Below are 18,870 nucleotides of genomic sequence, written 5' to 3'. Positions count from 1 at the left end.
TCTATTTCCTGTGAATCGGGGCCAAACCCCATACAAATATTTGCATTAGTGTACCGTGGTCTCTTTCCGCCTGTAGACAAAACATGAAGCAATACACTTAACTCTCAATTTTCTTGTTACTAAGACGACCTACTGTGGAATCATTAGAATTCGTAGTGGCTTATTTTTCGTGGTATTTGTGAGTAGTCCTCCTCCACGAATTTACATCCTTAACGAAAACAAATTTAAGGAGAGTTATCTTTGAAACTGAAACTGAAAACCGGTGCGTCCACGAAATTACATTACCACGAATAAGCCCAAAACCCACAATCCACGAAAATTAGCTCCCACGAATTTAAATCATTCCACAGTATATCAGGTTGTACACCCTTTTAGAAATTTATCCCCCCCCCCATTTTTTAAACCGAAAAAAGGATTATCTTAATCTATATGATTTACTTCACACTTGTAAATAAAATGCAATGCAAATATTCTTTATACGGTTTAATTGTATATGCTAATAACATATATAAATTTAAAATTAAAAAATGTACAATAACCGCACATATTTATGAAAGTCCTTTTTTCTTCCATGTTTCCCAGACGTGCGGATACTGGTAAGCTACTTCGTTTGTCCTGGCAAGGAGTTCCCTTATACGACAATACAAACATATATATTGTTGCGCGTCATCGAACACAATTACATGGGGCTGAAACTATACGAAATCAATGTTATCAATCAGCGATGTTGACGTCAGCATTTCTATGACGGTAAATTCGCATCCTTCGCAATTAATGGTCAGCAGGTTCAATGAATTACACCCTAAACCAATCTGTACGAAGAAGTCTATCACGTTGAATATTTTGATAGTTTCTGTATGAACGCCTCCCTTTTTGACGTCTTTCAGCAGAGAAGTTGCCTCTTTGCGCAAACTTATTTGGAGTTCCTTCTTAGATTCAGCTAGACCGAAATTGTAGGCAGTAACTCTTGATTGGAGTGAGAGGTCTTCGATCGTTTTGGATAACTGTTGATAGAAGCTTGGAACGGGCTCTAGAGCGACATACTGTTTCGCTCCCGTTGTTGCCACCAGCTTTGGCATTAACATACCCAGGTAACCTCCTATTTCGACGATGGAAACCCACTGTTTCTTTTTCAGTTCCTTAAAATATGAATGGGTTATTGAGTAGTGCATTCTACGGAAAGAGTTGCCTTGAATTGCGTGCACCTTTTGGTTTCTTTTAACACATCTGTTAAAACTCTGGTTTTTGTTTGACGCAAATTTTGTCATTGGTTTCGCTTTAATATTTCCAATACACTTATCTGCTCTTGTATTTGACCACAGTGGAACCACTTTTGTAAGCTCCGTTGGTATCTTTGTGGTAATGCTTTCGGGTCTGACCACAATGATATTTGAACGGCAAGAGGAAAATTCTAAGGATGCAGAAGTTGTTCTGCTTTCTACGTGTGTGATTTTTTTGTTTGAAACCATTTTCATGTTTGCTGGTTTGTCATTAGAAACAGCCGTTTGGAACCGAAACGAACTATGTAAACCAATGATGGTTATCACAATTGCAAAGGCCACAATTACTCGCTTCCAATTGGAATTTATCTGCTTCATACTCCTTAAATGATAAAAAAGATTACAAATTAGAACAAAATGTAAACTGTTGTATAACGTATGTGATGAATACGACGGAATCGTAAACATATTTATGAACAATGTTTTTACATGAAATTAACTTAAGATGAACATGTAAATTCATAAAACCAAAACTGTTCTGTAACAGTTGTACATTATGCCAATGTAATGAAGACTTACAAATGCCGGATGCATTGGGGCTAGTATGTATAACTTTCTAGTTCTTTGATAAGAATTTCTACAAAATCAACATTTAAGTTTTCCTGTGTCTTTACCTGTGTTGTGATGAAACTACCGATCAGATTTTGTTTGTATGGCTCAATAGTTCCATCATAGGAACATGGCCTGAAATGGGCATGTACAACATTATCACGTGGTTGCTTTGATTGGCAATACACAGTTTGTGTAGCTTTGATACGTGTCAAATGATGACTACTGGTAAAACACAAGCGGGTTTTTCAGGATGAACATAATATAACTTAATTTTAATTGTCTGGGCTTTGTGGGACTTTATCACTTCACTGACCACCTCTGTCCGTTAACGTATGGGACCCCAATGAATTGAAGTACATTATTATTGAAATTCTTTCACCGGTTAATTTTTTAACTGGGTTTTCCAACGGAAAAATCCGGTAATTGAAATGGTGAAAATGGCGGGTGGGCGTCTGCCAAAAAGATACCTTTATTGTACGGCAACTCCTCCTACAATTTTCAAGATAGGAACTTGTTCTTTTGCAGATCAATTTAACATATATTAAAGGTGTGCATATTGCTAGGATTTTGATTTCTGATAAGTGATGAAAAAAATACCAGCTTTTGAACTTAGTCAATTTTTGGCAAAATATTGCATTTAGGGTACCCTCATTGTACGGATAACTCCTCCTTCAGTTTTCAAAGAAGTTGTTCTTTTGCAGATAAATGGTACATATATAAGAGGAATGCATATTGCTAGGATTTTAATTTCTGATAATAATGAAAAAAATACCAGCTATTTTAACTTAGTCATGGCTCTGCGTTCTGAAGAACACGCAGTAGAAACGTGACAACGCCGTAAGGTCTCCAACAGCGCAACTAAAGCTCCGTTCGCGCATTACAAGTACAAGTATATGATCGCAGTATAGACGCAGTAATACAAGGTAAGGCGATTGCACTTGCATAGAGACCGTTCAGAGTCCTTTGTGATTGCACTGCGTTTCATTAGCGCGCCGTCATCGCTTTGCGTTTTCTGCACCTTTCGATTGGCAATAAACAGTCAATAAACGAATCGAACGAATCAAAGAGCTTGAGACGGAAGTAGAAAGTGCAAGGGATGTGTACATGTAAGTATGAACTGTGCAATCTTCACTGGAAAAGAGTCTGCAAGCGTTTCTCCTCCTGTTAACTTAACACATTCTTATACATTTTACCGCATATGTCATTACTTCCGTCGATTAGCAGTTCCATACAGTAGTATATAAATAATGTCTGTTTGGGAGGGTAACTGTTGAAACTGACACCCCGAGAATACCATTGTCAAGCAACGCGAAGCGGAGGTTGACAATGGTTTTCGAGGGTTGTCAATTTCAACAGTCACCCTCCCAAACAGGCACTATTCATTTTATCATACTGAATGTCTTAATTTTAAAGAATATTTTACTGCTTTTATATAGAAATGAAGTGAATTCTATGGCGAACCGTACGCGCATGTAACAATTCGTTGTGTTACCAGTTGCCAAGTGTGTTGCTAACGCTGAGGGTAAAAGAACGGATTACTACGATTTCGCCGATAGCTGAGAAACTAAGAGTTTTTATGATGTAAAAACAAGATGAATGCAAAACAGACAAAAGGTTTCAACGATAAGAGTTCAGTTTGACAAAATATTCACACCCTGGTGTTAGTTCAATACGACGGCAGTAAAGGTGAATGGATAAATAACGTCATTGATAGAGTTCATTTTAGGAGAAGAATTCAACAGACAGAAATGATATTGTTACCGTTATTAAATAAAATGATTGGAAATGAGAAGAGTGCCTTTATGACAATATTTTTTTACAATTCAAAATTTTTGTGGATAAGAAATGTTTAATCTGTTAAACACGGTGCACTTTCATCGGCACAGAAATCTCAACATGCTAAAAAACAAAAACGAGGACGTCTAATAATTTCACTTAAAAAGTCGATGGAGAGTCGTTAAGAGAATTAAAATATCGACAGACAACCATAAACAGACCGTAATCTTACAAAGTCTTGCCTTATTTGGTTTGCTCACCTTATTTCCTGCTATTTGAATATCATTTAGACCACATGAGACATCATTTAATTAAATTAGTAATACATAATGGTAATGGTAAATACCTTGTTATGTTTTCTTTCTTCTTTTAATATTTGTTGTCTAAATTCTGCATCGATGCATATATATACATGTATGTTATTATAGAGGTCGGTCTCTTGATGATGACGTAACTATATATTGAAAGGTTTCTGTACAGAGGTCGCTTATCACCGATATCTTTAGAAACAAAATTCTTATTGAAGTGTTGATATACAAATAGTAAGTATGTGTAGAAAAAGAGTTACAGTAGCAAATCATTGATATTTTTTAGAAAGGACAACCTAATAGAGGTGCTGCCTATACAAATAGTAACCATGCGCGAAAAAAGTTGAAGGGGCGTGCTTGATTGTAAAGTCAGAATTCAATTCCAAGTGTTCCGAAAATTCTACTAACTAATAATCAAGGAGTTGGAGAGTAGACAGTGAATGCCGCCACCCTTAATTAATTCCTCTCACACTGGTCACCTCTTAACAAGGGATTGATAGAACTGCGCCCTGATTGTTATTCCACCGGTCCAGAAAATTCCAGCTACCAATCAAGCACACGAAGTGTCATCGATATTTATAGAAACCACAATCTAGGAACGGAAGTGTACAGTTAACGTTTTGGTAGCGCTGTGTTTTCAAATAGAGAGAACAAGTAGGGCTGCGTACAGTATTTTCAATGCATAGGGAAAATGCGTAAATAACTTATTTCTGGAGAGACAGGATCTAGATATTTAAGCAGTAATAAACTAGAAACAGTTTACACTAAAAATCTAAAATTTTCTTTATAATTTTTAATTGGATCAAAACAGTGCCAAAATTAAGTAAAAAATGAATCCAAATATCATGAGAAGTATTAAAACTTTCTTGTTGTTTTTTGTTTGTTTGTTTTTTGACATAAAAAAAACGTTTTGATTTGAAAACAGTATTTTTCTAATATGTAAACCTTGAGATAAAAGAGTTACAGGATAAAGAAGCAACATATTTTTCGAATTTGAAGTTTTCTGATCACGCCTCTATTTTTTATACTGTACGCATAGCTCTAACACGTGTTTTCGGGTAGCTTTGTTTTGCAGTTCCACAACTGTAAGAGTAGCTTTGAATAATAAGCTTAGTAAAATTTTGGCTACCAAATACGTTTTTATGATTTGTTTTCCATCCACCTTATCGCTTAAATATACAACTACATTATTTAAAAAATATATGAACGTATCACAACCTTTAGAAAGACATGCATATAGTCCACGTTTAATTATTGCAGTCCTGTTTAAGTGAACAGTAATTTGTTTAATTGTAATTTAAGAAAATTTATATTGAAACTTTTAATATACCCATTTTACTTTTTAATTAATTTTTGTTACAGGCAGAACATGCGTCTTCAAATAACTGGCATTTAATTCAAAAGTAAACATTCGTGCCAAAAAAAAAACCCCGGGGTTTTCCACTTCTATTATTAGACTGAAAATTACCATTCACAGGTCATTTAGGATTAATAAACAAATCTGACCGAGTGATACGAGGACAGAGTGTACCATTTACTATTGTAGCAATGTTATCCTGGTGAGTTTGCAAACAAGGTAAAAACCTACTGAAAAAACTTAACTAGATCTCAAGGATCATTATGAAGCTCGGTTGGATATAAGAAATTAAACAAACGTGTAATTCACGGAATGTCTGATAATTGCCGTGTGTCAGAGGCCCTGTACGTGGGCCTTTGTCGTTATATAGGGACACCAACAGAATTGACCGTCAGGAGGGAAGTGGTGGACATCTGTGAGATGATGAATAAACCTGTACAGATATGTAAAGGCATAATACATATGGTTAGTGGTAGTTATAGGGAAGGTTTCAGGTTTTATGAATCTTCTGACTTAGACATAATGTACTGGCCTGTCAACCATGAAGTCTTAACCGACCTATCACAGTCCAGTGTTAATGCCCTGCCTGGACATTCAAATATACTCATGGAGGACACGGATACACCACCGGGGTTTGTCAGACTACGGCCTCTGTTGTCATTAGGATTTCACTGTATTGCTAAGGCAGTTGTTAGTCTCGGTGACAGGTTGTATATATCGAGTTCCAGATGGAGAAAAATCGGGATGACTGTGATGAGTGATTTAAAAACTTTTCACACAATAACAAACCATGGTCCTTGTGCCACTGGTTTCATTGGAGATGTAGAACATGACATTGCTCTTTGTTTTCATTGTCACCATTGGTCACGGTTGACATGTTATTGGAGTAAAAGATGCACCCTGCATAACTGGCCCCCAAACCACGTGTTTGATGATATTCTAAGAAATGGTTGCCATATTGTGTCTGTCGGGAGTAAAATGGCAGCTGCTGAAAATGAACTGGAATGGAGATTGTCATTTTCTCATGCAGAGCAAAAACTAGTCTATGCAATGAACCACACGCAGTTTTTGTGCTATGGGCTTTTAAAGATATTTCTGAAAGAAGTAATCAACCACACCGTAGAAGAACCATTTTTGTTCATATTTTGCGAAGACAACGATGTTCTGGTGAATACAAATAGGACATATAACCTGGTGTCCAAATAACTTACTAGATTGTTTCTGGAAATGTTTCAAATACTTATTACATTGCGTACATGATGGTGTAATGCCAAATTTTTTCATCCCACAGAACAACATGTTTATCAGCAAATTGTCCACAGTTAAAGGTGCACGCACAAGACAGTGTCTGTTAGAACAACTTAGCATGTATTACGAAATGGGCGTGAACTGTTTGCTTCAAAGTCCGACGATCAGAAAGATCATTGGACCAATTATATGTAACAGTCCGGTCTGAATAATACCACTTCAAGGTCATGTACGAAATACCGCTGATAAGGATGAAAGAATCAAAATCGAAATATGTAGAATAGCTACTGACGATCAAATTATCATAGGAAGCAGTTATCTTTGTCTGAAAACTATGCTTAATTTATTACATTCAACAAGTTCAGTTTATCAGAAATTAACGTTGCAGAAGTGGTTAGCGGATGTTCTTGTAAATTTCAAACCATGGTACTTGCATTTCGAATGTTCATCAGATTGTGCAAATAAGGCCGTGTACAAATCAGACAGACTTATTTGTAACATGTTGAAGCTGGCAGGTAGAGTGGGTGATGTGTCTTGCTTGTTGTATCTTGCTTTGTACTACTACAGAACATGTAGATATAGAGAGGCGCTTCATGTTACAACTGTAGTTAAAGCAAAGCTAGCACAGCCCTATATCATGTATCACACAGTAGACAAAGACAAATACAATGAAATTGTAGTGGGATGGTCTCTGTCTAAACGTCTAAAGAGGGCTTGGGCAGATACTTTACGTTTCCATAATTATGGACATGTTTATAAAATCCAAGAACTTATTTTAGAACAGAAAGTAAGCAAAGAAAACGGTGAACCAGTCATTTATATTTCACCCTATGTAGTGGCCGAGATGTTAAGTGTGTTGTGCAACTACAGACTGGGTAACCGACCCCAGTGTCTACAGTCACTGACAGACCTACAAACACTGCTGCTCTATGATGACGGGAGATACGTAGATTTGGATACTAGAGACATCTCGTGGCAGATACTGGGGATCTGCCAGCAGGTTGTGGGGGACCTAAACTGGGCGTTAGAGTCTTATAAACAGTCACTGAGACAGGAACCATCGCACAAAATACAGAAAGCCACACACTATAGAATAGCGCTTATTCTGAATCAATTAAATGGAGGGCATTAGTCTTGCTTTTTTGTAGTGATTTTTTTTGGTGGGGTATTTTCAAACTAATATATCAGTTAGATTTGATACATTGCAATTAAAAGATATTCGTTTTCGGTTTTTTTAATACGGAACACTATCAGTCAAGTAAGAAGATAGAAATTAAATCTGTTTAGCATACATAACACTGTGTATATTTTTTATCATCTATACATTCCTGGGTATACTGCATTTTCATCTAATAATAGAACGTACATGATTGAATTTTTCTTTAAATTCATTTTTTTTTGTTTTTACAATAACGAAAGTGCGCTAAAATTGAAATTACGACGTTTGCTCCTGGCCAATAACAACTATATTACAGGAGGGACTATTAATACTATCACCTTGTAGTCAGTCGATTAAACCATCGTACAAATATTACCAGTGTTTAAGGAACATGTGACAGTCATGCAAACCAATCCGTTTTGATATGCATTAAATATTTATGTATTTCTAAGAAAATGTAAATATCTTGTTTAGTGGACAAGTAGAGTTTAATACGATTAGCAGCATATATATTGATTGTATTCATGTTGCATTACATTGCATTCAACCATCCTAAAATTTAAACAGTGTTTTATCATTGCTACATGTATAATAAACATGACTGAATGCATTTTGAAACTAATTATATTATCGAATGAATAGACATTAAATCATATGTTTTATTTTGATTTGTTTATTTACATTTACGAAAAGTATCTTATTTTATTTTAATTTCCCAATATCTGATCTCAATACATTGTCCTGCGTCCAGATAAGTAAATGTGTGTATATCTTATGTATTGCCTTAAATTTCATATTACATGTAGAATCATATGATAATCATATTGAAATGAAATCAAATCAGTATCATATGCAACAGAACTATGGTCTATTTCCACTTATACTCTGTCCCGGGTTTTTGCTTCCACCACTTTTTGCCAAATATTTCGATAATCATAATTATCTCTTTACCCAAAAGAGTTTCATTCACTAGAAGGAAAAATGCCTAGATTATCTGCCATAAAATTGCTTCTCAATGTCCACCTGGTTTATGATACGAGCGAAAATTGAAACCTTACGGGAATTTAACATTGCAGAAAATGGCTGCCACTTCGGAAGGGGCCTGTAATTATTTGAGGATATTCGTGAAGAATCGTAACGTTACGTCGATGACGTATGCTGACGTCGAGCACGTTGCCGTTGTTCGCGCAGGCTTTCGGGATGTTTCGGTATTTGTCCAAGTTTAAAACATACAGCTTCCGAGGATAACCAAACATATCCTATAGTCTGCTATTCGACTATAAACTATAGACCATATAATTCTAAAACATATATATCTATCGTATACATATATCATCACACAAAATAAGATGCCGAGTTCCAAGAAGGGGAAGTCAGCGAAGTCAGTGAAGTCTATGGAGGTATACAATAATTCATTGTGTCAGTCATATCATTTCAGATTCTTTACGATGACTGCAATATATTTGACTTCACTTTTTCTTTGTATGGGCCTAACGTTAAAATCCTATGCCTCATACATATGCAATCCTGTATAACTCTATCTATATAAGTTTAAATGATAACTCTACTGTACCTGATATTGAAAATGTAAACTTCCTGTAATTTCCAAATGGTGCACAATACATTTTCACAAAATTACGAACACAAGGATCCATGATCAACACACATATCATAGTCAGTTTGAAATAATGTCCCGAATTTATGAATGCTAAGAATCCAATTTTTAATCCAAATCAAACTTTTCCACTGCTGTCTGCTTCGTATGATGTCACTATAAAATATTTGACCTTGCCCTTAAAATACAAATGGGTGCCAAGTCATTTTGCACCCCGTTCAATTACACCCATATGTTTATTATATATTTAGGCTACCCTGATTTGGTCTTGGGCCAGTTTTACACTACATGATAAAGTGAAGTCAAAAATTTAAAGTCTATAATAATATATCATGAGCCATTCACAACTTGCAACATGAATATAGGTGTGCAAATTAAAATGGGAAGATATATTTCCAAGAACATTTTTTCTATTTTTAAGGAGGAGGGGCAAAAGGGGTGTGAAAAAAATGTAAATTGTGAATGGACGTTTATGTGCAATATAGTTTAAATATGAGCCTTTTACAATTTTCATATCCCAGAAAGTTGTGAATGGACAAATTTATGGGTGTGAATATCATATGCAAGTATTGCACTATACTGTAGGCCATTTTAAGGGGGGTGTGCAGTAATCTTGTTCGTTTGAGGAGGATAAGAAATATGAAGTCCTACATGTCATTTTGTTTGAAAAGTATGCATACAAGAACAGGACAATGTCTTTTAAATCACTTAGAACGGCTGTCAAACTGCGCAGTTACAGACTTATTTTGAAGATTTAAAAATCTGGAAAAATATGAAGGGGGTACATTGGTATCCCCTACACAGTTTGAAAGCTGTTTTAAGTGATTATATAAGGCATCATCCTGTTCTCGTACGCATATTTTTCAAACAAAATGACATGTTGAACTTCATATTTAATGCTTTTGTATCTTTTGGCAATAGTTTTGGTCAGTTTTGGGCAGAAACAAGCCAGTTCAAAAAATGTTAACATTCTTATCTTCAAAGGAATAAGATGGCCCCACATTCCCCTTAATACAGAAATACAGTCAAACCTCGAACTAGATGGGACTGGTTAAAAGCCTCGAGATATCCGAGTATTCGAGATATCAAGGTAAATCACTTAAAATTTAATTGGTTGGGACTTACAAATCACTTCGACATATCCATTGTATTCAAGATATCGGTGTTCGAGTTACCGAAGTTCCTACTGTATATATACAGTATACACATACAAGTCATGCACTTAGAAGTTGGGTTTGCATACTAAGATTAATAAAGTACAGGTAAATAAGAGTTTTACAATTTATTTCCCAAATAATATGTAGGTAACAGCTATACCTTTGTAGCCATTTAAAGCAATTCTGCAAAATAATGTATTGCTGTTATCCTTTTCATTGCGAAAACATTGAAAAAAGCACCCCAAATCAGTATTCAACATTGAAATATGACTCTCGGGTCAATTTTAAACCCAGGTCAATATTCTTTGTTCCATCCTATTCTGGCAAAATAAGATTTTAAAAAAATCACTCTCTATTTCTCTGTAAAAGTTTAACCAAGGAATCATGAAATTTGCAATTAAGAAAAATTAATATTGATGTGAGATCTTGACAATCTTTCAACTGAAAATGATTAGTGGAAAAGTTGGGCTAAAATTAGTGCTCCTGGTAGAGTCTAAAGTTAACCCTATACCTAGGTACATACATTATACCAGTATACTAAATGTTATCGGTAATTATGAAAGCTTGTATCAGCTTGCATAGTATATTACACATGTGCAATATCAATTTTCTTCCTCAAGCAACAGATATTTTAAAGATGATTTACATCCAATTTCAAAAAGAAAAAGAAGAAGGCCATGTGAGAAACATTGACGACCCCATGAAGAGATTATCTTCAGCAACAGGTAACAGAAAAAAATTTGCATAAAATGGCTACATTTATAACTATGGAAAAATAGTGTGTTGAAAATCAGAATTTCATTATTTTTTAATCATGGTACAAAATGTATCAAGTGATATATTTCGATACTGGTATTTCTGTCATAATGTAATGTTAATTTTGAATTTACTGGGTGGGTGTAAACACAAAATTTACAACATGACAACTGTTGAAATTACTGTGTTTTACCTTAAGTGATTGTAAAATCAGCATTTACATATTGGTTGACAATACTCACCAGAACAATACTGTTACCAGTATGTGGCCTAAAGTATATTGCTGCATGTTGTAATATATAGCTTATTACAAAGCTCACCGAGACGAGGCATCAGCTTTATGAGACCACCTTTATCATATTATATGAAAATCATAGTTAATAATCTTGGATATCAGAAACTGTAATATGGTTTGATACAATATTGAATATCGTATGATACATTATCATGGGATACAATAATATATTATGTAATACAATATCATATTATACAATAATATCTTATATGATACAATATACAAGTAATACTTTATAATATTATATAATACAATATAAAAACATATCATATCCAAGTCTTTCAAGTCCCTAAGTAGCATCCGTGCAAGTTTGGTGAAGATAGTAATAACTTAGATACAGGACCTAGTGCACCAAAAACTTGAATCAGGTCTGGACGCTGACGCCAACGCCGGGGTATAGCATAAGCTCCCCCAGACTTTGTCTCGGTGAGCTAAATACACTTGCCCATGATATTATTTGAAAACTGTTTCTATAGATGATTTTTGAAGGATAGTGCACAATAATAGACAAAAATTAACATCAAAAAATATCATGTGAGGCTGAGTGACTCAGGTACATGTAGCTTAATAAATACAAATGGGTAGTAGAATATTTTTTAACATCATTAGGGATAAGTGTGAAAACACTGAAAAAGAAGGTTGTTGTCGACCCTGTGGAGATGGTGGTGGAGGATCTTCAGGCAGCTCCTCCTGTACCTGTTCCTAAGAAGAAACGTGGTCCCTGTAGAAAGCTTGATGACTTCGATGCAGATTTGGTGAAGAGGACCATTCATGATATGCAGTTGAAGGGCCAGTACGTTTCACTTCGTCGACTGTCAGATGTACTAGTAGAAAAGGGAGTCAGGATCACAAAGTCTCCATTGGGGAGACTTGTGAAGGATCTTGGGTTCAGGTAAGCACATAGAGATGAATCTCATTTTCCTACTGCAATACTGCCAAGTCACCTTCGATCTGTCTAATAAATGTGTAAATCATTTGAGCATGCCATATTCATGAAAAAATGTTTCCCAATTCAATCAATCAATTAACATAATATAAAAACATCATACCATCAATAATTCGCTTACATGTGATAATGAAAAGTGGTACTAGTATGTGTATTAAAAATATCATGTCTATTTTTTTCCAGATTCTACAAAACTCGTTCCAACCAACGCTACATTGGAGACAGGAACGATATCGTAAGTATGCGACATACTTACCTGAGGTCCATTAGGAAGTTTAGAGAGGAGGGTCGTCCTATTGTGTATTTGGATGAGACTTGGTTGAACACCTATCATGTAGCGAGGGGAGATTGGGTGGACTGTCCTAGGACATCTACCTCTGCCTTTGAGTCGCATCGTGGAGGTCATGGGCGTTTTGTCCCATCTGGGAAAGGCTCTCGTCTGATAATTGTGGATGCAGGTTCTTCGGCTGTGGGTATGATCCCGGGATCTGCTCTCATTTTTGAGTCGAAAACAGGCAACCAGGATTATCATGACGAGATGAACTCAGAAAACTTTACGAAGTGGTTCACTGAGCAGTTGCTCCCTAACCTACCGACCAATTCAGTCGTAGTGATGGATAATGCTTCCTATCACAGTCATCTGGATCCTGAGTCTAAGTGGCCGACTTCGTCGGCATCGAAGGCCGAGATCCAGTCTTGGCTTGATAGAAAGGGTATTCATTACACTCCGGGAATGATCAAGGCTGAATTGATCACATTGGTGAAGCAACATAAACCTCGTCCTAAATATGTAATAGACGATTTGGCTTCGAAAGCAGGTCACACAGTTTTGCGTCTACCTCCCTATCACTGTGAGCTTAATCCTATTGAGTTGGTCTGGGCTGAATTAAAAAGTTTCGTCGCCAGGAGCAATGTCACATTCAAGAAAGAGAAAGTGAAGGAACTCTTTAATCAGGCTAGATCAACTTATGGGGTTGAGAAGTGGCGTAAGGTGGAGAGTCACGTGATAAGAGAGGTCGAAGAAAAACTGTGGAAACTCGACGGAGTCCAGGATGAGGAGGTTGCTCCTGTGGTCATAGACTTGACGGACTCGGAACACAGTGACAGTGACATGGACACAGATTCTGGTGATGACGAAAATGACTCTGACTCTGACGAATCCATGGGCTTCGTTGAGGAGTCTGACGACGCAATCACTTGTTGCATATGTGGTGATTACAATGCTCCTGGAAAGTCTCGAAAGATTGTATGGGTTGAGTGTGAAGTGTGTAAGAGGTGGAGTCACCGCATATGTACCAAGCCCTCTCTAAAGTCAGGTAAGTGTGTCCAATGTTGGAACGCTTTGTATGGTCTGAATCCAGCTCCTTCATGAGTCTTCCCATGGTGTCTGGAGAACTGCTCCCTTTTAAAGGTAAAAGAAAGAAAATTAATCACTGATTTACACATAACTTCATAAATTATTATCAATTTTCTAAAATGGCAATACAGTATTCTATACATGTAGTCCGATATAAATTTTGGGGAAAACACGTTTGAAAATGTATATTCATTAATATTTTACTTAATGCATCATACTTTTTATCATTCTGACAACAACACAACATTAAAGATAAGACACAACACATCTTCAATCATTTTGCAAAAAGTTTAACACTTTCTCACCCTTGCAATGTGAAGATATCCACTTCACAATTCCAAAATCATTTTTCTTGCATGACATTTTCTATTTCAATATATTGTTTGAATGGAAAATATTTTCTATAACCTAATCTATAATTGTCCATTTGCATTTTGCATACTATTTTAAGTATTATTTATTAACAAGTTGGTAATTAAAAACTTGTTTGAATATTTTGTATCAGTGATTAGTTTCATTTCTTTATACTTGGGACTGCTTTATATAACTAAGCATCTTGTTTTTAATTCCCTGTGGGTTTATTACTTGTTGTAAACTTGACAGATACAATGAATTGCTCTTATTACGAAGCAAAAATGTCCGTCCCTGGCACTTAGTTATAAGAATGTTTTACAGTAATTAGTTATACAATTGACAGGTATATTTTACCTCTCTTTCAAACTATATTTTAATGAAAAAAATGATGCACGAAATTTGTTCACAAAACAAACGAACAGGTACCGCGTTATATCGCTGTATAACAAAATTTGCCCCCAATGTCGAGGCGGCTATGATTTTATTACGACTTGGATATCACTATATATAAAGGTTATAATGTTTTGGCAAACCAGATATAAACGGTTACCTGTGTACATTTTATTCACTTATAGTCTACTTCTAGAATCAATGCATAACACGTGGGTTGAATAAACCCAATTATTCTGGAGACAAAACCAAACGAATAAAAGATGATTGATGCATTCGAGGCCTATTAATAAACTTACAATTTCCAGGGGGTATGGAATCCCCCTTCCCAATCAGTCTGTTGCATGATGACTACAAATGTATGACTAATTCAATGTGCTAAGAATGCACGCTTGTTTAGGGTGACTGAACCTAGTACAAATCCCAAATAAATTTTAAAATGATTTCTACTTGTAAATATGATATTTTCCATTCATTGTTAATTCCTTTTCATTGATTTTCAATGATTCTATATATTAAGATGGTAAGTTATAAAAAGCAGTCCCAATACTGAACTAGTATACCTGACTTTTGAGAAGTGAAACTTGAACTATTCTTCTTCTGCATGTTATGAATGGCTTTGTCAGCAGATTTTCATCTATAGTATCAATCTTTCTACTGTGATCATCTTTCTCTCTGGAATAGGGAATTCAATTGTTACTAATGTTCATGTTTTAAATTAATTTGAAATTTAAAGAAAAAAATGTTTATTCACAAGCAGTGTTCAAATATAGTTTTCAATCCATTTTCTCACAATGTGTACATAATAATTTGTTGTTAAATATGAATAATACTGCAGGTGACTTGTATAATACTTTTGAATTCATTAATTTCAAATGAATCACATTTGATAACTGTGATATTGCCTATCTGTGATTTGTTGCATATTTTACAAATGCAAATATTACATGTATAATACTTTTGAATTCATTAATTTAAATTGAATCACATTTGATAACTGTGATATTGCCCATCTGTGATTTGTTGCATATTTTACAAATGTAAATATTACATGTATAATACTTTTGAATTCATTTGTTGAGAAACAGTTTATCAGTGCCTGTGTATATGTGTTCATTTTGGAGAAATCATGTATCACTAGTAAAATGTTTTGTATTTGATTTTTTTCCTGGAAAATGAGCTGTAATTTGATATCATGAAACTGTGATTATATCAACATCTGCAATTAAAAATAACAAACATCTCATAATTATCAAAAAACTATTAAAAATGATATATAATAATGATTATCTGTCATGTTATGAGATCCATGAATGAACTTTTGTGCAAAATAAACATTATAAAATTATAATTACATTTTTTTTAATTTAAAAATACCATCATGATGCTAAAATCAGATCAATATGGATATAAAAGGGGCTGTAAATTGCAAGCTGAGTAAGAATACTTGAAGAACCCATATACAGTTCTATCCATATACTATTACAGTTCTATTTATCTATATTCTCGAACACTGATATCTCAAACACAATGAATAAGTGATTTATAAGTCCCAATTACTTATCTTTTAAGTATTTTACCCTCAATATCTTGAATACTTAAAAAACTAAAAGTTTTCAAACAGTCCCATCTATTGTTCGAGATAACGAAGATTGACTGTACTTTACTTTGAGAAGTGAAGAGAATTTAACCTACTTATGACTTTTACACAATATTTTTATTGATGAATGAATATTGGAACTCTCAAAAAAAGCCGATATAGTGATTATTCTATTAGCATACCAGGTAGTTTATATTTGATAAACTATACTAAATTCAGTAAAGAGCATAGAGTAGTTTCATGGAGCTTTATTATGATATACATTTCTGATTATATGGACTTTAAAATTGAGCATATTTGGTTTTCTGAAAATATTTTACTCGTATGATGTCACAGTAAATTTAACCTCCTGAATGGACTTTAAAATTGAGCATATTTGTTTTTCTGAAAATATTTTACTTGTATTATGTCACAATATATTTAAACTCCTGAATGGACTTTAAAATTGAGCTGTTTGGTTTTCTGGAAATATTTTACTCGTATGATGTCACAGTAAACTTAATCTCCTAAATGGACGGTTTTGAAATAATCATTTCATGCATGTAAATTATATAAAATAAATTAATACACTTGGCCATGCAATCAAAAGCCAAGTTCAAGGAAAAAGTCACTCAAATTAACAGGCATTTTTTTTATAATGAAAGATATAATAAATAAACTGTACAAATGTAAAATAAGCGAAAAAATTGCATTCAGTTTGGGGATAAAAAATCAATATCTAAAATAATTTATCCAGTAAGTAACAACAAAAGCCCCTGCGAGATTCGAACTCGTGATGTACGGATCATTAGTCCGACATGTTATCCACTCGGCTATGAAGTATGTTACATGTTACTGTTCATAAAATCCACTAAATAAAACGAAATGTCGTTTCGATCAGCGGTCAGCCATTTTGTGATGAGATGATGTGTTAATTATTCCACATTAATTTGATTATAATTATCATGGACATAATCGAACACTGCTGATATCATATCGTGAATTATTGTCTGAGACTTGGTTATTCACGGGACATATAATGCACATAAGTGTATGTCTGGTTAACCTTTTTGAAATAAATGAAAACAATAACGTTATACACTTAAGTAATAATACATCTATTTTATCAAAATTATATAAATTTGTACCAATTGATTAACGAATAATTCAAAAACATTTCTAAGCAGGCATTAGAGATGAGTACATCTCAAAACTGGAATGATTATAGATATTCCTTTTTAATAATATTTTTGGGTTAATCTCAATGTTCTCCACCACTTTCATGGCCCCACCAGAGACATAAATATGTCTCTGGTCCCATCAACCACCCATTAAATAACTACAGCAAATACAATTCATTTTTCATAACTAGGTGTCACATTAAATATGAGGGTGTTACCAGAAACGTTTTTATTTGGCTGTCACAGATCAAATTGTCGTATGTTGATGTTTATATATTCTGCGGTTTTACAATGAGTCCTACTTTCGCTTTACAGATTCAAAAAGATACTCATAAAGATCTATTAAGTACTGATATTATGAACTGCTATTATATATGTTAAATGTCCCAAATACTATAGAATAATTACAGTTTACATACCTTTATTCCAGATGCGCTGATATTTCGACGAGAGTATACTTGTAAACTTTAGACACGTCAGTTCGAGGCAAGCCCTGTGCATCGTTGGTTGTACCGCGTCACACTCGGCTTGAATTTTATATTTTCCTGACTTTAAATTGTCTTATGATAGTTTACAACATTACCAAACAGCTGAGTTATCAATAACATATGCAAAGTTAAAATTGAATATTTTATTTTATTTTTGCGCTTTATTTCGTTGTGCAACAAAAAATAATAACCACTCCCTTGTACGCTTGACTTGCAATGGCCGAAATTAACATTGAAAAATCCCGTAGACTTCAGAAATCGTCTCATAACATAACAGCGGAAAATATTTAAGCGGTCCGGTAACGGTAATTTTGTCTGGAAATTTTATAACCTTAGAAATATCCACATTTTAATGAAATATTATCTTATTTTCACTGATAATATTGTCAAAATATCGTGGAAGCGAAAACCCGGGACAGACTTTAGTAGAGTGCGTGTTTTGATGTACAGGTAAATGTTTTCTTTAGAAATCTCCCGTTTACTCTCCTGTTGGAGTTAACTCAGACAGGTAATTAGCTAATTGATTTTGTGTACAAACGAAATTGTTTGAAATTAACTCTAAAAGAAAAATAGTTTTCCTACCTACAGAACGAAACCAAATACGAAGCCGAGAGAGGGCAAACAAGCATTTACCAACAAAAGGTGCAAGTTCATATCGTTCGAATGAAATCGATATTTTCAGAAAAATAAAATCTGAAAGTTGTCATTAATTTCATTAATGCTACGCAATGAGTGAAACGGTTAACTCAAATAACAACTTAAAACAAGGCCGTAACCCGATTCACTCCGGTCCACGAAAATCGACAATTATTGGCTAATTAATGTTCTTCTAACGACCAGTCCTGAAGGAAAATATTGAACCCATCCACAGAAACGGTCCATTATTTTAAAAGAAATTCCTTTATTCCATCTAAACCTGTTACGGTTATAATGATGGACCAAAGAAGACGTGAAGAATCAATGTCACGTGACCCTTCACTATTACACTGTAAATTCAAACTACCAGAGTGTCGAAAGGTGAGCCAGACTGGTATTCATTTTGTGTGTGTGTCCTTGTTTGTGTGTATCTTGT

The 18,870-nt window shown here is 34.5% G+C and overlaps 2 protein-coding genes, 1 long non-coding RNA gene and 1 pseudogene across 3 annotated transcripts; 2 read left to right on the top strand and 2 right to left on the bottom strand.

The window, feature by feature from the left end:
* Positions 1 to 548: 548 nt before the first annotated feature.
* On the bottom strand, positions 549 to 5,398 carry LOC128163362 (uncharacterized; annotated as a pseudogene).
* Positions 5,399 to 5,410: 12 nt separating this feature from the next.
* LOC128163894 (uncharacterized) lies at positions 5,411 to 8,320 on the top strand. Its single transcript, XM_052827574.1, has one exon. The coding sequence runs from the start codon at positions 5,586 to 5,588 to the stop codon at positions 6,477 to 6,479; it is 894 nt and encodes a 297-aa protein (XP_052683534.1). The 5' UTR covers positions 5,411 to 5,585; the 3' UTR covers positions 6,480 to 8,320.
* A 2,178-nt stretch (positions 8,321 to 10,498) lies between these two features.
* LOC128163991 (uncharacterized) lies at positions 10,499 to 13,821 on the top strand. The gene is made up of 2 exons (XM_052827698.1): positions 10,499 to 12,395; positions 12,633 to 13,821. Exons 1-2 carry the CDS (start codon positions 12,163 to 12,165, stop codon positions 13,819 to 13,821), a joined length of 1,422 nt encoding a protein of 473 aa, XP_052683658.1. The 5' UTR covers positions 10,499 to 12,162.
* LOC128163992 (uncharacterized) lies at positions 13,714 to 17,894 on the bottom strand. Its single transcript, XR_008240887.1, has 3 exons — positions 17,730 to 17,894; positions 15,114 to 15,225; positions 13,714 to 13,851 (listed from the first exon to the last, which is right to left on the bottom strand). It is a non-coding gene; the product is annotated as an uncharacterized LOC128163992 (long non-coding RNA).
* Positions 17,895 to 18,870: the final 976 nt, after the last annotated feature.

This window comes from Crassostrea angulata, chromosome 9, assembly GCF_025612915.1.
Source record: "Crassostrea angulata isolate pt1a10 chromosome 9, ASM2561291v2, whole genome shotgun sequence".
Classification (NCBI taxonomy): Eukaryota; Metazoa; Mollusca; class Bivalvia; order Ostreida; family Ostreidae; genus Magallana; species Magallana angulata.
Note: the sequence above shows the minus strand (reverse complement) of the source record. Positions and strands in the feature narration are given on the sequence as shown.